Here is a 23,285-nt window from a genome sequence, read left to right on the forward strand (position 1 = left end):
GCAGCGGTGGGCGACTGTAATTTGGTTGGCATGCGCATGTGTGGCCCTGCCGAGGATGGTGCCAGACCCCCGCTGGGTACATCAGAAGAGACAAAAATGCCTCGCGGACCATGCGGCCATTGTTCGCCTCTCCACCGCCAACGGCAGTCCGACTGACCTATCCTATGGTTCCGTCTGGTTGACAAAGCCATAAAACAACCGGAGCGGATTGTGGGTTGACTCGAGCTTGGCGTGAAACCTGCGGTGATAAACAACCGAGGGCTACCTGCCACCAGCCTGTTGTGCTGCGGTCACGACGTCGGCGGTGATTGTGCTGAAGATGGGGGCTAGCGAACAGTCCTTGTACTTATGCACTAGGAGTGCAGAGTCCCTTGTTTCGTCATTGCCGGTGGGCGCGTTGGCCGGCGTCGAAATGTCCTGCCCATTGACTGCCGTGCCCTCCGGGTATCTTGGCCTCTTCCCCGTCTCGATCAGGACTAGAAACTGGGGGTCGATTGGTACCCGCCCCAGGAATCGGACGTTAAAGTCCTTGGCCATTACTTCCCCTCCGCCACTCATGAAGATATTGGTGCATTCGCTGCAGTTCGGGCACACGAACCCACTCATGTTCTCGACGACACCTAGCACGCGGATGCCAGTTTTGGTGCAAAAGTTGAGCTCCTTCCTGACATCGGCCGTTGCGACGGCCTGCGGTGTAGTAACAACCACGGCGCCGGCAAGTTGATCGGGCCGCGCCTTTTGTAGAAGTGTCTCGGCCAGGGATATGTGTTCGTCGCTGGTCCCCGGCGGTGTATCGATCAAGAGGTAGTCGAGCTCATCCCAGAACACGTCGGATAGGAACTGGCGGACCATGGCCGTCTTTTTGGGCCCTCGCCACACAACAGCATCGCCTCGTCGCGGCAAGAGGAACCCGAGGCTCATCACTCGAAGGGAGCCGATTCCGGCAGGTGGATCAGCTTCGTGGACGACAATAGGGAGCCATCCGCCGGGCGCTTGTGTGACTTTTGCGTCTTCAATGGCAAACATGCGGGGCATGGAGGGGCCGGTGAGATCGACATCAAGCACGCCAACAGAATGGCCCGCCCGAGATAGCGATAGTGCAAGCTGTGTCGTTACGGACGATTTCCCGACGCCTCCTTTGCCCGACAGCACCTGGATGAGTTCATGGTCAGTTTGGTGGCAACAGTGGTAACACAACGAGGCGAGGACTGAGCCAACACTGACCAGGACAATGTGCTTAATTTTGGAGAGCGACATGGCCGCACGGGTCTCAAGCTTTTTCCGGAATAGATGGAATGGAACCTTAATAGAACAATGGCATAGGGTTCTTCCACAAGCTACGCAAAAGGGAAAAGTCGTCTCTCACGGCGGTCTGGGAGGTGTTAGCATATCGGCAGATATTGCTAAGCAATGAATTTTAGTTTGCATCTCCGAAGTTCGAACATTTGCCCCTCCATCGGCCACAATCGGGGCCAGCTGCTTTATCAGCAGGTGGGGATTCCACGGCCAGCAGCTGCGTCGGGCCTCCCGGAGGGGCGGCATGCAGAAGTGAGATTCACTGGACCAGCAAGCGTGTCGAATGTTTGGGATGCTGGAGCTTGCCTGGCGCAGATTACCATTAAGCGTGACCTGTCAAACGCTGAAAAGCGCAAGATCTCAGAACCATCCCAAATCGTGGTTTAATTGCCAAGCATGGATATTCCATCGGATCATTCCGCCAACCCTGGCTGTCAGGGGGCCAGACCTTCACCATGTTTTATTCAAATGTGCCTATCTAAAACCTATTAGAGTTCTAGTTTGTCTAATGCGCTCAGATTGGGCTATTACGAATAATCATGGAATCCAATTGCAATGCAATGCACTTGAGTGGCTCGCAGGCCGAATGGTTGTTTCTCGAAGTGCTCCATGCTGGAATCGAATTCCCCCTATCAGCCGGCGTGGAGACGCGCAATCGGTCGAAACAAGCCAAGACGGCTTACCGGGTTGGTGGAGCCATCCGGCAGGGCCGTACCAGGTCGCATCATTGGTTTCCAGCCCGTACCCCCCGAAAGACGAGAGCCGGTTGAATCCACTTCTGCCAGAAATTATGGGCAGTGAAGATCGTGCCATCGAGACACCGTTGCCGCTGGCTCGGATTCACGTCATCTTCGTGGCTATTCTGCAGTGTTGATCCTATGCGAATACTGGTGCTGCTTGGCTTGCGGCAGTACATCGAATTTGCCTTGCAGTCGCCGCATTCGCCGTCGTTCGTTCTCACAGCACCAGTCCTTGCCCTGGCCTAACGGGTTTCCAAAAGCCGCGTTCCTCGACACGACATGGGCAGTTCGACATCATATCTGTGACCCGCACAATATGACAATTGTCGCGACGCAGGATGGACGATCCGTGGGGCTCACCATGGGCCGCGACAGACTCCGACAAGGACCAGAAGCTTGCGTCGTCGTCCGCCAAGTCGGACCTTGCCCCCCCACCGCGCGCCTTCCTTTCCGCGTCCAACTCTCCTCGGATCTCCGCCGCTTTGGAACAGTCGCCTTGGGGAGGTGATGGCGATGGATTCGGGCAATGGACGGCTGCTTCGGACACCCCATCGGCGCAGTCAGGATGGGGTGGCGGCGGATGGGGTTCGTCGAGTCCAAGCTTGACGCCGCCTGCGCGAGACGATGTATTTGGCAAGGCGAGCCCGATCGCATGGCCCGGAAATATCGCGACTCCAAAACTAGCCGCTGCTAATGGCTCGGCTTTTCGACAGCCGTCCCCGGATCCGTGGGCTAGCGAGCTGTCTTCCCGACGAGCTTCAGCCGACGGCGCAACCACTCCTCGCTTGATTGTCGACCCCGCATCGCCTGTAGACGCGCCCGTTGCTCGCACCGGGGATGAGGGCCTTGGGATTACGATTGAGACGGTATGGAAGAGACCAGATGCCGACAGCGCAGAAGAGCAGAGGAATACAACCGGGGAGCCCAATTGCTCGTTGCCGGATTCGACAGAGACGGCACGCGCGGCAGATCATAGCGATGTGCGACTGAGCGTCGAGTCGGCTGCCCAGTGCCACGAATACCAGTCATCGACAGCGTCAAACGACAACACGGACCACGAAGAGGAACCACGCGATTCTTCAAACACGTCCATCGACGAGGAGTCGAGCGTACCCCGACCAGAATCCCGGAAGGCATCCAGCAAGGTCCAAGAGCTTGTTGTCAAGTTTGACGGGCTCGCCCAGGCGGCCAGTCAGGATCGCCCTCCCAGCCGACAGCGCAGCAGGAGCCCATTGAGTGTGGGCAAAGGAGACGCGTCGGACGATACGGGCGACTTTGGCGACTTTGAGGATGCAGACCCGGACGGGCCACCAACACCCATCGAGACCTCAGATCCGGGACAACCAGGAGAGGACCTAGTCGTGGCTGCTTCATCACCCGTGTCCTCGCCCCATTCACTAGATCGCCCGTCTACTTCTGAGTTATTGATTGCCAGGTTCGGTCCGCTCGATTTTGCCGTTGACCTGAGCGCAATTGGGAGACTGTTCGAGACGGCCGCGCAGGAGCCTGCGAGACGCGATCCTTCCGCCGACGCCGACGTACCTGATCATATCATCAGAGACAGTTTCACCGAGATCTCGGAGCGCAAGACCTGGTATCGTGTCTCCCGGCTGGGGTCGTCTCGGAGACATAATGCTGGAGACGATGACAATTACAGACAGGTAACGTGGCCGTCATCCACCGTTCATGACGATACGATCAAGATTGTCCGCCGGTGGATGGAAGAGGACTCCATCGCAGGCCGTGTTGCCCTCGGCGGCGGCGTATCCAAGACACAAAAGAATATGTTTGGCTGGGACTCGACAGTCGAACCAGTTGCCCTCGACGCCGTGTTCCGGAAGAAGAAGTCGCACTCTAGAACTGCGTCTCTACAGACGTCACGGATGGCCGGCCTTTCATCCCAAGGACTCGATGGACCGGTGAAATCCTCCCGAGACCCGGCGCATCAACTATCGGGCAGCATAGGCCAGCTTGGCGCTTCATTCTCGTGGAGCAGCGGTGCTCGTACGTCCGATAGGGAGGTGAACATACCCTCCACAATGTCTAAACAACCGGTGCCCACTGCCGCCGCGCTTTCCAATATCCCAGCACCGGCAACCCCAATTCCGAATCCGCCGAGGCCGGGTATTACCATCACAACACAACCGGTTATGGCCGCGGGTCCGATCCAAGCAATCACTTCCGAACAACGGGAAGGCAACGCGAATGACGGAGGCGGCGGCGACGATGACGACGACGACGACGACGACGAATGGGGCGAGATGGTCTCTTCCCCAGTCGAGCAAAAGCCCGCCGCGTCTCAGTTCCAATACCTAAACAGCGCCTTCGACAACACAACAGTTCCAGCAGCGCAACAGTCTGTTGGCCCGCCTGCCCCAACCAGATCCGAAACCAAGACTCACATGATTTCTGGGATGTCGCACTCGAACACGCCTCTTACGAACGATGCCTGGGGCTCTGCCGATTTTTCTATATTTGAATCCAGCCCTGCCAAGCCATCGACCAAAGCCGGATGTAGCTTAGCCGTTCCCCATTCCCTCAAGCCTTTGGCCAAGGAACCAATACCTGGTTCCATATTGGAAACCCCAGCAGCCTCTTCGACTTCGGGGGCTTCTGCTCCCTTGCCAGATCTGCCTGAACTATCAGAAATGGATCCATCTTTCAACAATCACGACAGCAACAATGATGAAGCGGCACGCCACATTCTCGCCAACCTCCCCGACCTCTCATATATGCTTCGCTAAAGCCCGGTCCCTTGGAAAAGCGACAGCGCGAAACAACCTCTCCATCAACACATTCACCGTGGGGTAGCTTAGTGACGTGCAGACGTCAGGATTGTCTTTAATGCATGGCATCGGCGTTAATTGTTTTACGGATGGTTCGGAGTCAACTGTACATTATGTCGTAGAAGGAGCTGCGGCTGGTGGTTCTATAAATACGGATTGGACGTGTCCATTTGTTATCCACCACCCTGTTCACATGGTTGATAATAAGGTTAATGAATCGGCGGCATATTTGTGGGGTTCCGGTCGTCCAGCTGTCTCCCAATTCCCGGGAAACCCCAGATACCCTAGGGGAAGATCGACTCGGGTACTCGCTCTTGTGCTCGGGTGTTCTGGTAATATCCACATTCCGGATATCTGTTTCCCCTGACTGTGCCCAAACAGACTCGGAATCGCGAATAGCGCGAATAACCCCGGTTCAGACGACGCTCGGCTCGTGGACTCCTCGGTTGACCCCACGTGGTTTTCAGTGCCGGCCAGTGTTGCCGGGATGCTGCAAATCCGCCCCCCGCACTCTACCAGCTCGCCGTCCTCGTCAGCCAAGGAGCCAAGATCGCCCCCCAGGCCCCCCAGAATCCGGGGTTCTCGCATATCGCACGCGACACACCGCAAAAGCCGGATCCGCTCCCGAGTGTGCAGAACTGGAGGCTCTATGCTCGCTCTTTGCAACGCTGACAGCCACCCAGGACCACAGGAGATGGGATGGCCGACTCAGGCCAGGCTCGGCTCACCCCGAGGCCGAGGCGGGGAACGTCAGCAGCTGATATAAGCCATATATCTTTTAAGGTTTCTTAGACCCAGCTTTTCTTCCGCTCCAGAAGCCTGTCATCTCAAGGGTCCAAACGATGGCGGTCATCAGCTTCATCCTTTCGCCGTGGGCGCCGGTCGCCCTGCTCTTCGGCCTCGTGGCTTATTACATTTATCCTTATCTTGTAACCTACCGACACTTGCAAAAGATCCCGGCGCCCTTCCCTGCCCAGTTCACCAATTGGTGGCTGCTGTTGGTTTGCCGCAGAGGCGACCGCTACCATACCGTCGACAAGCTGCACAAGAAGCTGGGGCCGGTCGTGCGCATCCAGCCGAACCATGTCAGTCTGAATGATGACCAGGCCATTCAAATGGTCTATGGCCACGGAAACGGCTTCTTGAAAGCGTACGTCGACCTAAGATTCTACACAAGGATATTGGAACCTATCCTAACTCCAATTGCAGGTCCTATTATGACGCCTTCGTCAGTATCCAGAGAGGTCTGTTCAACACGCGGGACCGCGCTGAGCACGCACGCAAGCGCAAGATCGTGTCGCACACCTTCTCGGCCAAGTCGGTCTCTCAGTTCGAGCCCTACATCCACAGCAACCTCGAACTTTTTGTCCGCCAACTCGACAACCTGATCGAGCGCTCGAACAGCCCGGATGGCGCGGCCCATGTCGACTGTCTCAACTGGTTCAACTATCTCGCCTTTGACGTCATCGGTGACCTGGCCTTTGGCGCCCCCTTTGGCATGCTCTCGTCGGGCGCCGACATGGCCGAAGTACGCGCCTCACCGGACAGCCCGCCCATCTACGCTCCCGCCATCGAGATCCTCAACCGCCGTGGCGAGGTTTCCGGCACGCTCGGCATCCTCCCCGAGATCAAGCCCTACGCCAAATACTTCCCCGATCCTTTCTTCACACAGGGCTTGCGGGCTGTCGAGAACCTCGCCGGCATCGCCATCGCCCGCGTCAAGGCCCGCCTCGAGAATCCCCCGCCGGCGGACCGCAAGGATCTCCTCCAGCGCCTAATCGAAGGCCGTGACGAGAAGGGCCAGCCCCTCGGTCGCCAAGAGCTCACTGCCGAAGCACTGACTCAGCTGATCGCCGGCAGCGACACCACTTCCAACTCGTCCTGCGCCCTGCTCTTCCACGTCGTCCGCACCCCTGGCGTTATGGAGAAGCTGCAAGCCGAGCTAGACGCCGCGATCCCTGCCGACTTGGATGTGCCTACGTTTGAGCTGGTCCGCGACCTTCCGTACCTGTGCGCCGTCGTCAACGAGACCCTCCGGTTCCACTCGACCTCTGGCATTGGCCTGCCCCGGCAGGTCCCGATGGACTCGCCCGGGGTACACTTCAACGGTTATTTCTTCCCGCCCGGGACCGTCCTCAGCGTGCCGACCTACTCGATCCACCACTCCAAGGAAGTTTGGGGTCCCGATGCGGATGAATTCAAGCCCGAGCGGTGGGCGAATCTCACGCCGAGGCAGAAGAATGCCTTCATTCCATTCAGCTATGGCCCACGGTCGTGCGTGGGCAGGAATGTGGCCGAGATGGAGATGAAGCTGATTGTGGCGACGTGGGCGCGGAGGTACGACGTGTATCTGAGGCAGGATTACATGGACACCAAGGAGGGCTTCTTGAGGAAGCCGCTGGGCTTGGAGATTGGCCTGCGGCGGAGGAAGATTGGTGCTTGAATGGGGGCTGGTAGTGATGTTGAGACATGTGTACCAGTAGTGCCACGTCCTTGTAGGTGGTGCTACGTAGAGCCTACCATGACAGGTGTACGCCCAGACACTAGCGTTACGCTCTAAACTGGGGTTAGCTCTGAGTATTCCTCAGTATCTGTATATATCAGAATCTTGAACAGAGTAAAATAAAAAACCAGCTCCCAACATCTCCCTCGTGAGGTACAACCCCGTAACCCCCCACCTTTAACGCCTCTCTCCTCTATCATGGCGTGTCAGCAGTTCCTCTCCTAGCAGCCCCTCCTAGCAGATCGGCATCCCGGGCCTCGCAAATCAACTCACAAAAGTCGGTTCTTGAGGTCTGAAGCATCTTGCGCGACCCGGGATAGATCCACATCTATGTTCGTGCATGTTGATATTCGGAGAAATCGCCCCTGCCCGCGATAATTCCCTCCGAGCACTGCCCCTACAAAGACAGCAGCAAAGGAGCCGGGCCCTGCTCATGCATAGGTATTTAGGTCCTGTCAAGTTCGGCACCGGGCAAGAATCTCCGCCTGACGAATGAACATCCCAGAGAACCCCGCGGCGAACAGCCGGAACGGCATCTACTTTGCAATTCAGGTATCTTAAGCAAGCACCGCCTCCTCCGCGTAGACGCCGCGGAACTCAAAGAAGCGTGACCACTCCTCGTCGGCGAGCAAGGGGCCGACCAGCTCCTTCTCGAAGGCGATCGTGAACTCGTTCCCCTCGTCCTCCCCCGCCGGCGCCGCCCCGTGCGCCCGCACCGGGTACACCACCGTCGTGCCCGCCGACACCGTGTCGAACGGGAACCGGAAGCACCGCGGCCGCCCGAACCCAAAGTCCGCCTCGCACGGCCGCGCGTCCCGCCAGTCCGTCGTCACGTTGCTCAGCGGCGGGAAGCTGTCGATGCGCAGGAAGAGGCTCGACTTGTCGCGCACCGCGGCGATGGCCGAGAGGGTCCGCTCGAGGGAGGACTGGGTGACGGAGTTTGTGACTTGGCGGATGTAGCTGGGGTCGAGGGGTTTTGTGAGTTTTATTTGTGCGCGGGCTTGTTAAAAGGGGGATTGGGGGGGGGGGGGGTGATGAGGGGTGGGAGGGACCCGGGGGTCGGGGCGGCTCGGACTTACTGGGCGAGTTTTGACAGCGGAGCTGTGGAGATGACCTCCTCGGCGGTCAGCTGTGGGATTTCGGGAATTTGGAAGCTCAGGGCCACGGCGACGACGTTTCCCTGGATGCGCTCCGGCATGCGGGGGTCGCGGAAGCGCCTCCGCATATCAACCGCCTCGCCCCAGATCAAGTTCTGCTTGGGGTCGTATGGGAAGATCTTGGCTCTCTGCTTTGACAGCGCCCGCCAGATCAAGGCCATGTACGCGTCGTAGCTCGAGATCCAGTAACTCCCGTCCTCGGGGCTCGCCAGCTTCTTCAGCTCCTCTCTTTTGCTCTTGGGGAGGTGGAACAGCAGCCATTGGCCAGGCCTGTGGTCACGGTGCCGCAAGGGTATGGCAGGGCCGTCGACCCGCTGGTCTTCTGGAGGATCTGGCCTGGTAACACGTGAAGGATCCAGACAGGCGGGGTCCCAAGGGGGAAGTGCCGGGGTGTCGGGAGATTTCCACACCGCGGCGCAGTTCTCGGCGAGTTGGTGAAGCTCTCCAGCCCAGCCCATAATGTCGTTGGCGTAATGGTGATTGTGTATCATGAAGACGAGGCCACCCCGGATGAAGGTTGCTTTAAAGGCCGACGCTCTGGGATTGCTCGACGGTCGAGCCCTGGACTTCTCGCCGTACGTCATACCGGCTGCGCACCAAGTGTTCATATCGCCCAGGGCCGGTGTGACGAAGTGGCGTTTCTCAAGCTCATCAAAAGAGGGATATTTGCCCTCGTCATCAAGACCATCCAACCATTGCACGTAGAACGGGACGGTGCTCTCCCTCTTCTTGTGGAAGCAGAGTCCGCCGTCGGGATGCTCCTCGAGCACACCACAGAGCTGACGGCACTGGCTGAGCGTGATTTCGAGGCCGCGCTTGAGAACGGGGACGACGGCGGCCTTCTCGGCATCCGAGAGCTTGAAAAAGAGAGCGTAATTCGTAAAGACCTGCGCGACGCAATAATCCAACGTCGACAATTTGAAGAATTCGTCTGAGGGGTCCGACTCCCAGCCTGCGGGATGCAGTTCAAAGACTTGTTGCTTGGCCATCTTGATAAGTAGTACTCCCGGAGTGAGGCAAAAGAGTCTGATGATTGCGAGATGCAAATAGCGGCTTATTTAAGACGAGCCCTGTGCGGATCGCGACCGCCAGTCCGAACGGAGCGGTGTGTAACAAAACCGAGCCCCTGTAGTCAGATATTCAGATATTACAGGGTTATTATCAACGCAGGGTGTTGCGTCAGTAGAGGCGTTTTGTTTTAGTATCCACTACACCGTTGCAACAGAGATATGTGGGATCGAAGGATCCACGGCGAATCAATCCGGCAGCCTCCCTGCAGCTGTTGCAAAGATCTGTGGATCCCAACCTACCTACTGGGAGAATGCTGACCACCCTCCAATAGTGAGCACTAGTGGAGCTGTGAGCTTACCCCCCAGGGCTATAGCTTCCGATAACCTCTTGACGTCTATCGCGGTGGTTACGCAACCATCAGCCAAAGGTAGCATTATTTATACCACACACCGGACGCTCCGGCCCGTTCCCTCACCGGCCTCCCTCCCCCCTCAGTACCACACCAGCCAAATACTCAACGGACCACGCTCTGAACAGCCTCCGCGGATCGCGCATCCACCTCCCCACCTCCTCCCAAACCCTCCTGAGCCCTTCCTCCCCGAGCTGCTCCCTCAGCACGGCGTAGCTGCAGAGGCCGTCGGTGCCGAGCACTCGCATCATGTCGTAGCCGCCGGCGCGCACGTACAGCGACTTGGACAGCTTGGCGCCGCTCCAGTCGACCACGAGCGGCGCGTACAGGATGTGCGGGGTGCGGCCGGCGGCGAGGCCCGTGGCGGCCGACCAGGCGGCCAGCGGCTGGTGCAGGAACGCCTCCTGGTACGTGCCGGCGTAGTCGGCGCCCGTGACGCGCACGTGGTGCGCGCCCGCGTCGAGCAGGTGGCTCATGCTGCGGATGAGGTTGCGCGTGGGCGCGTTGGCCCCGAGCCGCGCCACCTCGGCCGGGCGGGAGAGGTGGACGGCGTGCGGGCCGTGGCGGGGGCAGTGGAAGGTGATTTTCCCGCTGGTCTCGTTGCCGTTGTTGGCATTGTTGGTGTTGGTATTGGTGTTGTCGTCGAAGTGGTACGTGTTGAGGCGGCCGTGCTTCTCGGCTAGCCCGCATCCCGGGACAGGGCACGCTGCGCGGAGGCCGAGGGTGCCGTATTTGGGAGAGAGTTGGCGGCCGAGGGAGGAGTGGTGGGAGATTATGTAGTTGAGGATGACGGGCATGCTGGGGTGGGCGAAGAAGTCGGATTGGAAGGCCGTGGTGAAGGAGATGGAGGACCAGGCGGACAAGAGGGTGAGGACCTCTTTATAGTCGTCCATACAGGTTTCGAGGGCCCCGGGGACGTCGCGGTACGACTTTTGATATTGGATACCGTCGATTTCAAGCCCCTCCCCGTCGACTGGCGCAGTGTCCACAAAGGTTATCTCGACGGACACAGGGCGCGGTTTGAAACTGCTGCTGGCGACTTTCGCTTGTAGTCGATCCCGTATCGCCCGAGCAACTGCGAATGCATAGCAAAACACTACGAGAGTCCCGCAGTGTGGTGAGTTGTTCGGCTGTGCGCCGGCATGAATGAGTATGGGATGTGTCGGAAGGTTGCCGGTAGCCTGCATAGTATCGACATCATCCTCTCCGTCGTCCTTGGTACCGTCCGTTTTGGTCTGGAGCGTCTGACAACCCACAGCCTCTATGCTGGAACTAAGCTGCTCGTCATTAACAAGTCCAATGATAATGGGCTCAATGAGGTCGTCGCGGAAGGCATAGGCGCCGCCGCCTAGCGGATCATGAACCTGGCCGTCGTGGAACGCTGCATAGACGGGTTTGCCTGGGATCAAGGACAGCAGCAGCTCCTCGGTGGCAGCCAGGATTTCAGTGTGTGAAGGGGCCATGGAAGTAGATGACACGGATGCTGCCCTTTCCGACTCCGTAACTAGAGGAGTAAGCAAGGAGATGAGTTTCCGGGCAGCAATGGCACGGTCAAATACGCTCAGCGTTCCATTTCCGGCCATTTCCGTCTCGTGGAGGCGCATAGCTAAGGTATAACGGAAATTTAAGATCATCACACCGTACAGAGTGTGAGAGAATGATGATGGAACTGTCCGCCAGATGGTGCCATGGCTAAAGTAAGGCGAGTCTAAGACTAAATAAGGTGCCGCGCCTTAGGACCATCTGAATGCATTAGAGCGGGTTGCCGCTGATCACCCATGACATAATTACAACAACATGCAGCCTGATGCAGCGAAGCAGAGTGATTCGTAAGAAGTGAGGCCTACTACATCAAACAAAGAGGGGCGGCGTTGCCGCGTTTCCAGCTAGGAGAAAGCGGCTGAGCACAAAGCAAGTCAAAATGCAGATGGCGGATTCGCGAGGCTTCGCGCTTCAAGCGCCGAAAATTGTGCGGAACATTATTTGCTCGGCAATTGTGCTGCTGTGTGAGGTGTGGCATGGAGATGAGACGAAGTGCCCCGGGGGGGTGGGCTGGGTAAAGTAGGGTACTTACTGTACAGTACCAGGCAGTTTTAGTGGGGATGCCGGCTATTGTTTGGGCGCTGGGTGCGCTACCTTGTGCCACGCCCCGCTTATTTTGTCAGCCTTTTGGCGACACCACGGCAAAGCAAGGTACAAGACGAGTCTGGCGCTTCTTTGATTCGTCAATTCCGTCAATGCCGTAATTGACTGGCGAACGCGCCAAACACGCGCATCATCTTCCTTCCCGGCCTTCCTCCCCTTCCTACCTTTCCTTCCCACTGATACGAAGCCACATTGAAGAGAAACCAGAATGGCTCCCTCACGACCTGCCTTGCGGCAAACGACCCTCAATAGCTGCTTTCGCCAGGGAACACATCGCGTGTCCAAGGAGTCGTCCAAGCTGGACAAACCCAACAGCAATAAAGCGGCATCGCATGCCAAGCCCAAGTCAAGCAGCGACCGCGTCGAAACCGACGTGCTTCTCGCCATAAAACCCGTCCACCTCGCCAATATCGCCAGCCAGCAAAAGAACCACGAGTACCGCAAGTACTGCCTGCGCGATGGAGTGACGCGTCTCTGGTTCTACGAGACCAGCGAGGGCGGACACGGTCGATCGGCAATTACGTATAATACAACCCTAACCCTAGTCCAAGACCACAGCCGGCCCATCGACTGACACGCTGCAGACACATTGCCGTGATCCCCAAGTCGGTCAGGCGCACCCCAGGCACGGTGCCGACAGAGCCTTTTGGCATCGGCAATGACGACTTCAACAAGGGACTGAAGCAGTCCAAGTACGGATACCCCATCCTGGAACTCTACGAGCTGATCGAGCCTGTTGCACTGTCCGAGATGAAGGATCGCTGGGGTTTGGCCGCGCCGATGGGGTGGCGCTATCTAGGGAAGGATCTGTGGGAGGATCGCTGGGGCCGCAATGAGCGGGGGAGGAATGAGAAGGTGCGGAAGGTGTTTTGAGAACTGCCACGGTCTCAAGGGTTCTGAGATGCCCGTTTGTCTTGGACGATGAGCAAGGCACAAACAACAGGACTGAGGTTGTTTTCCAAACTTGAGCCAGTTTAGGATTGCCATAGATACCCATCATGAAGGTGCGGAAGGTGTTTTGAGAACTGCCACGGTCTCAAGGGTTCTGAGATGCCCGTTTGTCTTGGACGATGAGCAAGGCACAAACAACAGGACTGAGGTTGTTTTCCAAACTTGAGCCAGTTTAGGATTGCCATAGATACCCATCATTTTAGCTTTCTTCTACGGTGCTCTGCTATCGTCTTATTGTTTTATGATGTGATTTTATATATCCGAGCGAAAATATTGGTTCTCTGAATGCCGTGTCTAGGCTACAGGGCAATCGAGACGGCGGCGGCTACACCACCTTCACGTGGCAAATGTCAAAGCACCCAAGTGTCCGACCGCAATCATCCGCCTCCTACGCCGTTGGGACAGAACATCCCAGCCGACAATGCCTTATCATCCGAAAAACATCACGCTGGCCGCATCAAGGAAACTCCACAGTGGAAGAGGAAGAAAACATGGGAGATTCTCAGTTTCGTTTTTCTTTATTTATTTTTTCCCCTCTTATATTAAAATTACCATAACCCTTCCTGCTACAGCTTTCCATTATATTTACAAACAGCCACCTATACGGCCCCGTGAATACTGTGATTGTCGGTCAGTGTTTGGCTGCCAACAGAACACTGCACTCATCGCTACCAACAACATACCCCAGCAGCATAGTTTGTCAAGAATGCTCCGAGGCATCTGTTTCGTCATCCCAAGTCTAAATTGCGGGGCGGGATCTCCGGCCAGAGGTTAGGTCTGCCATGTGGTTGACCGGTATATCTTATTCCCTAGAGTCCAATGGACAGAATAGGCACACGGGCGGGCCCTCTGGGTATCGCACACCCACATCGGAATCGAGTGAGGCGAAGGAAAAGATACACTTTGAGTGGAGGCACCGTTCGGTCATGGGTGAATACCAAGTGCTCTGCTGATCCACCAAGATGACCCCTCCACGTCTGGAACTGATTAATCTGATTTAGGAAGCTACCGCGAGATGATGGGCATGATTTCCAAATGAATGAGGGACGTAGAGAGGGAAAACCAGGCATGCCACCTAATGCGTAATCACTTTGTCGTATGCTCTGCTTACCAATTGGTTATGCGGGCAGACCGGCTCAAGATGAGGACATAATAAGGCGAGTTATAACATCACGGGATGTGGAAATTTTGTCTAGACACGGCCTTCTTTGGGTTCCGTTCCAGAAATCAGGAGTAGGATTCGGCTAAAGGTGCTTTGTGCAACCTGGAAGAGCAGGAATCGATGCTCGAAGTTTGGAACGGTTCTCATTGGGATTGGCCTGCATGAGTAGGGCTGACAGCTTGTGTAAGATGCCCAGGGTAACGCTTGCTTTTTGACCCTGATCATTTCTGCAATCCAAGTCTTGCCCTTGAAATGCGACTGGGTCAACAGGGCATCCAGTCAGCTATTAGAGGGCCCTCGGACTTGAGCTCGCAACGCTGTTCGGGTGACTTCTGAGGCATACACCTCCCTGTAAAATGCGAGCCTAGGTTCCCGGATATAACCAAATATCCATGGTAACACGAGGAAGCAGATCCAGGATTCCCTCCTCCGTTTAATGTAAACTGACATTTGGGTGCATGAGGTGGCACAGCATTAACCAGGGTCGTATTAACGTGCTAGAAAGGCTGACAAGGGTAGAAACCAACTTTCCCTATTACCAATGTATGATGAATTAATTACACCTACGCCATTTGCCTCCCGGCACCTTTGGATATATAAGCCCTCTATGTCTCCGGAGTGAATCATCTACAACCTACCATTCGCTGCACGTCTCGTCCGCCAACTATCCGCAGGGGAATCCAAATCTATTACCGCTCCACCCCGAGATTATCAGTCATGAAGCCATTTCCACTCCTTCGTCTTGTGGGCTTTGCGGCAGTGGCCGCCGCCCGCACCGAGGTCATGTTGCCCCTATATACTGCACCCGGTGGTGTTACACCTAATCCGGATTGGCAAGCCGCCGTCGACGCCATTCGCAACAACCCGGACATGCACTTCTACGTCGTCATCAACCCAAACAACGGCCCGAAGAACACGTCATTCCCCGGGAACCCCGGATTCTGCAATGTCTGGAACGACACTGACAACCGCGACTGGATCCCGCACGGCTGCAACAAGGACTGGTCAACCAACGTCGATATCCTCAACCGGCTGCCCAACGTGCAAACACTCGGTTACGTCTACACGCGCTACGGCGACACGGCCAACCGTAGCATCGCCGAGATTGAGGAGGACATTGCAGAGTGGTATGTGTTTTGATACGCTCTTCTAATTAGAGCTTCATCAGTAGCCCTTGATACAGGTATTACACCTTTATGCAAAGCCCGAGAAACTGACACAACTCCCTTCGCATCTCAGGGCGGCGTGGCGCGAGGAGAACACGTGGACGGGGCGGGGCAACATCTCGATCCACGGCATCTGGTTCGACGAGACGGGCATCAGCATCGGCAACCGGAGCGAGTACGAGGAGCTGAGCGGCTACGCGCGGCGCGTCTTCGACGACAAGGGCGCGGACCGCGGCCTCTTCAGCGTCGTCATGAACCCGGGCTCCAACCCGGACCGCGACTACGAGCCCCACCTCTTCGCCATGTCCGACGCCGTCGTCGTCCGCGAGACCTGCTGGACCACCGTCCGCGGGCCCGACTGCCCCGGCAACTACGTCCCCTTCAACTACTCCACCCTCGCCCCCGGCAGCGGCCTGCCCTACGACGACGCCCTCAGGCCCAAGTCGGTGGTGCTCGTCCACCAGGTGCGCGACCCGCCCCCTGCCAACAACGAGACGCTGTACGAGCAGATCCGCGGGGTGGTGGGGCTGGGCCTGCATAGTACGTACTTCACCTCGGCGGAGTGGAATGTTACGACCATGTTGCCGGCGAGTGTCGGGGTGGTGGCGGAGTTCTTGTCGCGGGCGAATAATGAGACGCAAGGGCAGGGTGGGGAGGCGAGGTGAGTGCGAGACTGAGAAATCACGGCGGTGATTGTAACCGTGATAGAAGGCGTCAAGGAAGCGAATAGAAGAGAAGGCGAATATGATGGTTGATTGTGCAGCTTTCAATCTGGTGATGTGTGGGAACGCGAAAGAGGTTAGGCCTTGGTTAAGTACAGACTTGTTGGAAGTGGCTAGTATCTTAGTGCCTTTGCAATTGAACCGCTCCGAGCTGAAACAGAGCTGTGAATATGGTTGAACGGTGAACTGCGTAGCAGGAATATATGAATAAATAAAGAGGAACTGAAGAAGAGAGGGAAAAAAAAAAGAGCGTTGGATAAGTCCAACCGTTCCTTCTCATCACGTCGTTTGTAATAAGGTGGCGCTTATTACTCCGTTACGTGAAATTCCAGTCTCATACCACTCTCCTTAAGCGGAGGTCAACCACACAGTTCGGCAATCACGTTCTATGTTAGTGATGCCAAGTTGCGCCATGCCGACCTTGAGAGCTTCAACGTAGGGAGGCGTGGTCCTCACTACCCTGTTCTTGTCGATAATGTAGGAGGTAGCGAAGAGTCGGAGACCTTGCGGCGTCTTGCGGAATGTCGGGTAGTAAGTCGCGGTTCGCCCTCCGTAAGTGATAGTAACAGTATATGTCTTGAAATCTTGGACATCGGTTCTCAGGACTGTGAAAGCACTTTAATTTGAGATGAAGATTGACAGGTCAGCGCGGTTCAAAAAAAAAGAAAGAAAGAAACTGCTTTTCCCCCCGGCGTGCGAGTTATAGTTAATCAACCTCCGATGGAAGCTAATTAGCCCATCGTTACTGTCGGATCATCTCTTGGAGTATGGCCCAGTACAATGACCGGTACAGGCCTTTAGGGTAGAAGGGCGTACGAAGGATAATAATAATAATTAGCGAGCTTGAATTATAGATAGCATATAAAGGCTTATCTCCTTACCTATCCGTCCTTCTAATTGGTGCTGGAACTTTCATCGGGGATCCGGTGGCCTTGACAATATCGCAGTTCTCGGCAAAGGCCAATCAAAAGGAGAATGAAACCTTCTCTCCCTCTTCTTGGGGTTTTTTTTTTTTATCGTTTCCCGGGAAATTTATCATTATATTTGCTACTCAGATACCTAGCAGCTCAAAGACCGTTCCTAGTTGGCATGAAGCTCTCGCTTAACAACTGTTGAGAAAAAGAATAGGCCATGATGAGAAATGACGACAGTGCTCGTCTTTCTTGGCTTGTCCATCTGGTGTCATCCATCCAAGATTCTTCACTGCAGGACGACCTCGAATAGACATCTTCCAGATGTCGCGTTTCCTGCCTACAATACATCCAGTTAGCGTCCCGATTGACGGTCCTTGTAATGTAACTGGCAATGGGAGCAAAATTCCTACCTGTAGGAAGCGAAGAAGAATGCTTAACACGAGCAGAAGGCCGCAGAGGTAGACGACTGGACACAGCAGTCGGGGCCGCCACACTGGGCAGTCAAGACAAACTGGCCCAGCGCGTTGCACTCAAAGATGGCACCATCCGGGCCAGGAGCACCGTTCTGGTTGCCGCACGCAAACGTGCCGGGAGTGCAGGCTTGAGCGGCGGCGACGAGGCCGAGGGCAACGAGGGCGCGGATGAAGTACATGGTTAAGTTGGTTCTGAAACCGGGGTTTCTATGTGGCTAAAAGTTGGTAGAAACTGGGTCTGGTTGGCGATGATGTTAGACTGCGAGAGAAACCACCAAGGCGCGCAAAGAAGGGGGGTTATATACGCTTTACTCCAACCTTACTCTCACATTCGTACACTGGCCGAGAGTCCGAATCCGACCATCTTGCCGACGAGATTACCTGCTATGCAAGTAGTTTGTCCAAAGTCAGAACTTTAACTTACTAGTGTCCTAACAGAGAGTCGAAGTTTTGTAATCATGCTGATCGAAAACTTGGAAACAAAGTTTCTCACAGAGCTAGGAGAGCGGAACATGACCATACGCTTACTGACCAAAGTTAGAACTCGGCGAACCCTACCTGATCAGGGCTTCGGAGTGTTATGTGTAATACAGTAGCACGAGATAGATGGTGGGAATGGGCTCTTGAAGCGGAAGGTAGTCAACTGGTTGCATGGCAACTTACTAAGTACAAACCACAACATCTCAACCTTCGGCTGACGCGGCCGGGAAACATCACAGTTGAGGCCTATTGCCGCTATTTCCGAAGCATCCCCCTCCAAACGGTTAAACCGCTGCAATATTCAATGATTCTTGAACGAATAGCATTCAATAGACGGGTGATATGCCGCGGTACAGCGACGTATAGACTTGTCCTCCAGAAGGACTATCAACCAATCAATCCATAATCCCTTACTCTGTATCTACATCATGCCAGTGTTCATAGAGTGCCTACCACCAGAATCAAAGACAACGACCACATAGAACGAGCAGCTGAAGACGCGCCAAAGCCGACGAAAGAGCCCGAGACACCCGGGCCGGCCGACAAACGTCATGCCCCTGCCAATGGCTATAGCAACGGATCTCCGCAACCAAAGAAGCGGAACGTCAGTAACGGCAAGACCGCCGACCTGAAGGCAAAGAATGACAAGCGTGCGCATAACGCAGCCAAGGATGGATCGACACCGAAAACGAGGTTGGTGTTGTCAGGCCTATTTGACCTTAAGTGAGGAAGGAATGACCTCCTTACTAGAGAAGATGATAGGCGGATGGAAGAACGGAGGAGAGTGAGAGAGGAATGTGTTTGCTTTGTAAGTAGTTAATGACAACCGGGTAGTTGTCTTTTTCTTCGAAGAAGGGGAACTTGTTACGTAGTGCAGACTAGTACGTCGGGCTATATCTCGTATACGTCAATGGCATCCGGAAGGTTATGGATGATATGTTTTGAGGGCTTGTAGTTCAGTCCGAGTCGGTACTGGACGAATTGAAACCCCTCCCCGCGGAAACCCGCAACAAGTGTGAGATAAAAGTCAGGGGAGTTACCTTAAGCAAGCTTTCATCAAAACGTGTAAAGCTCCTTTCAGTTTGGTATCGTTAGGGTAGCGGTACGGATGGAGTGTGCTGCAGAAACGAAAAACTTCTGTCGAGCTGTAGACACGGGGATTGTAACGGGCTGGGTTGGTTCAGTATATTTGTTAGCATGATTGAGATTATTTGACCAATCTAATCCCATAATTTAGCTTGCAGTTTTGCTCAAAAGCGGTCAATTCAGCTTAATCCTAACCGTCGGGTTGAAGTGACTGAATTTTGCAGAACGTTGGTTGAATACCGTTGACGTAGCACACGCAGCAGCCGGCGACAGCAGGAGTTGCCGGCATCTGTGGAAGCAGCCAGCGAGAAAAGAGCGGCCGTTCTCGTTTGAGCTGCGAGCTAGGGCCCTCCCCAACGAGCCGTTTTCGTTGGTCGACACTAGTAGTATTGCTGCAAGGGGCAGGACCCCAAAGGAAGCTGACAATCGTTTCGACGATGATCATGGGGGGTGAAGGTGTCCACGCCAAGGCCCAGTGGCCTTTCGCCTTCCAAGATCACCACTTCAAGGCGCATGAAGATCACGTTGGGATCTTCAGACAAGCCTCGTATGTTGAGGCGCATTAGAGGTTGGTTTTACCGCTACGCTATTATTCCCCTCAGCTTGCATCGTGTTTGCTAACTTGGATAGACGACGGGGAGACCACCAGGGACTGGGCCTGGAAAAGTGCTATGAAACCAGGTTGAGCAGAAATTGCAACAGGCCAATATATAGGTGGCGGCCAGCTGGCAGCAGCCCACGGAGCTGAAGTTTGTACTAACGAATGCCACTTCAAGACGTGATGTCCCACTGAATCCCCAGGAATCATCTCTAACTGCCAGAAAGATTTATGGACTTCCTATAGACACAATAGGATCTCCCGTCGTGACAGCAACGCCTTCAAATGACGACTGTTAGGTTGCAATAGCAGACTCACACCGATCAGATTTCGGGCCGGGCGCTTGAGCTGGGGAGTCACAGATGCCCCAAAGTTGCTACGGGGCTGACTGTGGGCCAATAATCCCATTCTGAGCACGGGCGCCTCGTGAGATTTTCAATTTAAGGGGATGTGACAGGCACACAATTGTATGGAGCTTGAGAGCATGCTTTGATCAATTTCTGCAGAAGCAAAGCCACTGTGCATTGGTCAGTACGCAATGGTCAACCCTACATCGATCGGCTATTTGCTCAGCTGCTGTTCGCTTTGCTCGGTATTTCAGCGGCTTGTCGACTACAATATGGAACATTAGCTACTAAGTATGTCTCAATTCGTTTACGTGATGATTTCATCGATTTGGCATCTTGCCTTATTCAGCAACGCGCATGTCCAGCAAACATGAGCCACCGTGCGCCGGTTGCGTTTCGCCCAATGTGGAATGCGAGGGGATTTTAGCAAGGTAATCATAAAGGTAGCTATCCCTCAAAACTTGCCCTAATTATCCGAACAAAGACGAAAGGGCATTTACTCAACCGCACATCGCCCGTTTTCAGATCCAATGGCTCCTCAACAAGAGAAATCATCGTCGCGGGCAGCGTTCTGGTCTTCCCCGCTTCATCCCGCCAATCTCCCGCTCAGCTTCCTCCGCCATGGCTCCGGGCTGATCGGGTTCGGCCTGCTCTTTGGCTTCGCCGTTCCCTTCACGCCGTACCCCCGCCTCGCGCTCACGGCGCACATCCAGTTCGCCGTCGAAGGCACCATGGTCGTCGCTGCGGGGCTTCTACTCAATTCCAAGCCGTTCCGGAATCCCTCAGGAGAGGCGACCGATAAAACGGTTGCGGAGTATCTCGCGCCGTGGCAGCGACGGGTCGTGTATTGGGGTCTCACGGGGATATGGGTAACCCTGCTGTCGGAAGCGGCGAATGCGTGGTGGGGCACGCAGTGGGTGCTCAAGATTGCGCACGACGCGGCCGGGTTGACCGGGGATGGGCCGGCTTCGATTTGGATGGAGAGGGTGGTCGCGATTGCGCATAAGCCGTTTGCCGCCTTGTTGGCTGTTGTGGTAAGTGCCTCGCCGTTTTGTGCTTTTTGTGTGGCGACTCTGTGAGAGTGCACTGGGCACTGCTGAAGGACTGACCGATTTTTTGGTCGTGCAGTGGCCGGTTATTACGACGGTTTTGTTTGCATCGGACTAATCCTGACTGAATGATGGCCAAATGGGTAAAGAGTCAGGCTCCATGCTAGGTGATGCGGGCTGTTAACAGCACTCTGCTTAAGAGATGCGTTGGGGTGTCGTTAGTGGTACGAATGGGAGGCCTTCATGCCGTACTCTAGGATATTTGTTAGCGGCGACCCCGGCACAGGAAAATCCTACCTGTCGTCCATCAGCTTATCCAAGACCTGAGAGACATACCCCCCGGAGGATTGCAAGAGCACTGGGTGTCTGTAGCCCTACTTCTACGTCAAGGAACACGACCAAGACCTCCCAGGTCTTGGAAACCTATTCAAGAGCTTAGCTTATCAAATATCCAAGTCTAATCCAGTTCGCAATGCCTTCCACGTGCATCAACCACTACACAAACCCCTAGTCATTGGGCATGGTAGTGTTACTAGGTGCCCGCCATTACACTTCACTTTCTAAATTTTCGTTCCGTGCAACCTAGCCTCTGAGGATGCTTGCTAATAACGTAGTACGCCCAGCCGATTACTTTACCTTCGCTAAACCGAGGTAGGTAGCACGCTTTCTTCTGATGGCAGTGCCCAACCATTATGAATTTTCTGAGTAGCATATCGGTAGGTCCATCCCACAGGCCGCAAGTACCTGCCCTAAACTTCTTGATGAGTTCCTGGGCGATTTGTGGCCGCTTTAGCTCCCTCGCTATGGAAAGCGCAGTTTTTCTCGCAGGATATCTTTCGTTGGCCGAGGCACCGTCCTCGACCAGTGGACGGATCAAAGTAGTATTGTTGTCCCCGACTGTTCGGTGCAGAACTAGTGATGCGACGCTTGCGTCTGTCTAAGGTAGCGAGTAGAGATCTTCACCTCCCGATGCTGTGATAGCTCCCGCCCAACCCACTCGCGAGGAACCTGCTTACCTTGGGCCACCTCCGACCATTACGTCCTTTGCTCTCTGTGGCCAATTCGACACAATATATTTAGTGCCAGGAGTATTTCCATCGCTGAGTTCGCCACAACCTCCGTTAGTGCCCCGTACTCCCCGCTTTCACCATGTTGCCATGCCATGATCCTGCCACCACGGCTGTGGTAGAAATGGGGAAGATTGGTATCGTTAAGGCAATTATAAATCACTCCACAGCTTTACAACCAAGCCCGGTTTTAGTACTTATAGGTCTGATTACACTCAATTACCTAGGTAGTTTTCGCCGGCAGCTCTTGTCTCTCCTGCCCCTGCACCCTGGAAACGAGAAGCTCATGCCGGCCACTAGCATCCCAGCCCGTCTCATACGGGCTTTGAGTGTTTTCGCTGATATTAGTACGAACCGTTGGACCCGCGACTCCAAACGTGGTATTATTCTGCGCCATTGCTGTTGACCTTGCCTTCTTCTGCCTCAGGTGCCACGACAAGAAAACCGCCAGGAGCGTCGCAATGACCCCCAACGCCGCACCGCCCACTACGCTCCCCGCAATCACGCCGGGACTGGGGCCGCTTGTCGCCGTCTCGGTCACTCGCACGGTCACTGCCGACGCTTGCGTCGAGACACTCCCGGGCCCGTTGCTCCCGGTCAGCCGCGGTAGTCCAGGCCGTGCGGTAGCCTCACCCGCTGAGGTGAATAACACGCTGTTCACCAAGGTGACCGGGTTGCGCGCGCAATAGTACTGCGTGAAACCATTCTCCCAGCGGTTGGTTCCGCAGACGGGATAATCCGAGTTAATGCTGGGGTTGAGATGATGGAATTAGCGAGCTAAGGTCAGCGGAATGCATTGACCAGTGGGTGATCGAGAGTAAGGGGGCGGAACAAACCAGTAGGCAATCAGCTCGGGAACGGGACCGCCGCAGCTTGGTATGTAGGTACCGATGCTAGCTGTTGCTGGGGAAGGATTGTAGTCGCAGCAGGAGGTTCGCCAGTCGCACAAGTCGTCGGAGCAGCAGCCGACGGCATAGAGGTCCGTATTGAACTTGCAGGTCTGGCCGGAGGGGCATTTGACAGACGAAGTGCGCTCGTGGAAGCCGCAGAGCTCGGGGGGACCAGTCGCGTCAGCCCGGAGTTCGAGGGCTTGGTCTGACCTCCGTGGTCTGGTTTCTGTGGGGTGACCGTCTCTCGTCATGGTGCGTTCGGTTCCACTTTCGCAATGCTACAACAAGTTGACAGCGAATTCAATACCTTAGTCGCGAAGGTGAGAAGTGGAA

General features: G+C 55.4%; 10 protein-coding genes across 10 annotated transcripts; 5 read left to right on the forward strand and 5 right to left on the reverse strand.

The window, feature by feature from the left end:
* Positions 1 to 261: 261 nt before the first annotated feature.
* CFD1 (cytosolic Fe-S cluster assembly factor cfd1) lies at positions 262 to 1,257 on the reverse strand (the record flags this gene model as incomplete). The annotated part of the gene is made up of 2 exons (XM_071060271.1): positions 262 to 1,152; positions 1,225 to 1,257. 2 exons carry the CDS (start codon positions 1,255 to 1,257, stop codon positions 262 to 264), a joined length of 924 nt encoding a protein of 307 aa, XP_070916372.1.
* A 1,117-nt stretch (positions 1,258 to 2,374) lies between these two features.
* Positions 2,375 to 4,780, forward strand: MFIFM68171_04852 (Glucan 1,4-alpha-glucosidase; the record flags this gene model as incomplete). The annotated part of the gene is made up of 1 exon (XM_071060272.1): positions 2,375 to 4,780. One exon carries the CDS (start codon positions 2,375 to 2,377, stop codon positions 4,778 to 4,780), a length of 2,406 nt encoding a protein of 801 aa, XP_070916373.1.
* An 884-nt stretch (positions 4,781 to 5,664) lies between these two features.
* On the forward strand, positions 5,665 to 7,265 carry MFIFM68171_04853 (Benzoate 4-monooxygenase; the record flags this gene model as incomplete). The annotated part of the gene is made up of 2 exons (XM_071060273.1): positions 5,665 to 5,972; positions 6,032 to 7,265. The coding sequence occupies 2 exons, from the start codon at positions 5,665 to 5,667 to the stop codon at positions 7,263 to 7,265; spliced, it is 1,542 nt and encodes a 513-aa protein (XP_070916374.1).
* Positions 7,266 to 7,882: 617 nt separating this feature from the next.
* Positions 7,883 to 9,471, reverse strand: MFIFM68171_04854 (Trichothecene 3-O-acetyltransferase; the record flags this gene model as incomplete). The annotated part of the gene is made up of 2 exons (XM_071060274.1): positions 7,883 to 8,285; positions 8,405 to 9,471. 2 exons carry the CDS (start codon positions 9,469 to 9,471, stop codon positions 7,883 to 7,885), a joined length of 1,470 nt encoding a protein of 489 aa, XP_070916375.1.
* A 493-nt stretch (positions 9,472 to 9,964) lies between these two features.
* Positions 9,965 to 11,485, reverse strand: MFIFM68171_04855 (uncharacterized protein; the record flags this gene model as incomplete). The annotated part of the gene is made up of 1 exon (XM_071060275.1): positions 9,965 to 11,485. One exon carries the CDS (start codon positions 11,483 to 11,485, stop codon positions 9,965 to 9,967), a length of 1,521 nt encoding a protein of 506 aa, XP_070916376.1.
* Positions 11,486 to 12,255: 770 nt separating this feature from the next.
* Positions 12,256 to 12,920, forward strand: MFIFM68171_04856 (ASCH domain-containing protein; the record flags this gene model as incomplete). Its single annotated transcript, XM_071060276.1, has 2 exons — positions 12,256 to 12,569; positions 12,632 to 12,920. The coding sequence occupies 2 exons, from the start codon at positions 12,256 to 12,258 to the stop codon at positions 12,918 to 12,920; spliced, it is 603 nt and encodes a 200-aa protein (XP_070916377.1).
* Positions 12,921 to 14,877: 1,957 nt separating this feature from the next.
* On the forward strand, positions 14,878 to 15,991 carry MFIFM68171_04857 (Spherulin-4; the record flags this gene model as incomplete). Its single annotated transcript, XM_071060277.1, has 2 exons — positions 14,878 to 15,287; positions 15,400 to 15,991. The coding sequence occupies 2 exons, from the start codon at positions 14,878 to 14,880 to the stop codon at positions 15,989 to 15,991; spliced, it is 1,002 nt and encodes a 333-aa protein (XP_070916378.1).
* A 1,404-nt stretch (positions 15,992 to 17,395) lies between these two features.
* MFIFM68171_04858 (uncharacterized protein) lies at positions 17,396 to 17,614 on the reverse strand (the record flags this gene model as incomplete). The annotated part of the gene is made up of 1 exon (XM_071060278.1): positions 17,396 to 17,614. One exon carries the CDS (start codon positions 17,612 to 17,614, stop codon positions 17,396 to 17,398), a length of 219 nt encoding a protein of 72 aa, XP_070916379.1.
* Positions 17,615 to 20,476: 2,862 nt separating this feature from the next.
* MFIFM68171_04859 (uncharacterized protein) lies at positions 20,477 to 21,322 on the forward strand (the record flags this gene model as incomplete). The annotated part of the gene is made up of 2 exons (XM_071060279.1): positions 20,477 to 20,980; positions 21,218 to 21,322. 2 exons carry the CDS (start codon positions 20,477 to 20,479, stop codon positions 21,320 to 21,322), a joined length of 609 nt encoding a protein of 202 aa, XP_070916380.1.
* A 963-nt stretch (positions 21,323 to 22,285) lies between these two features.
* Positions 22,286 to 23,203, reverse strand: MFIFM68171_04860 (uncharacterized protein; the record flags this gene model as incomplete). The annotated part of the gene is made up of 2 exons (XM_071060280.1): positions 22,286 to 22,811; positions 22,899 to 23,203. 2 exons carry the CDS (start codon positions 23,201 to 23,203, stop codon positions 22,286 to 22,288), a joined length of 831 nt encoding a protein of 276 aa, XP_070916381.1.
* Positions 23,204 to 23,285: the final 82 nt, after the last annotated feature.

Source organism: Madurella fahalii (assembly GCF_045866475.1).
Source record: "Madurella fahalii IFM 68171 DNA, scaffold_2, whole genome shotgun sequence".
Classification (NCBI taxonomy): Eukaryota; Fungi; Ascomycota; class Sordariomycetes; order Sordariales; genus Madurella; species Madurella fahalii.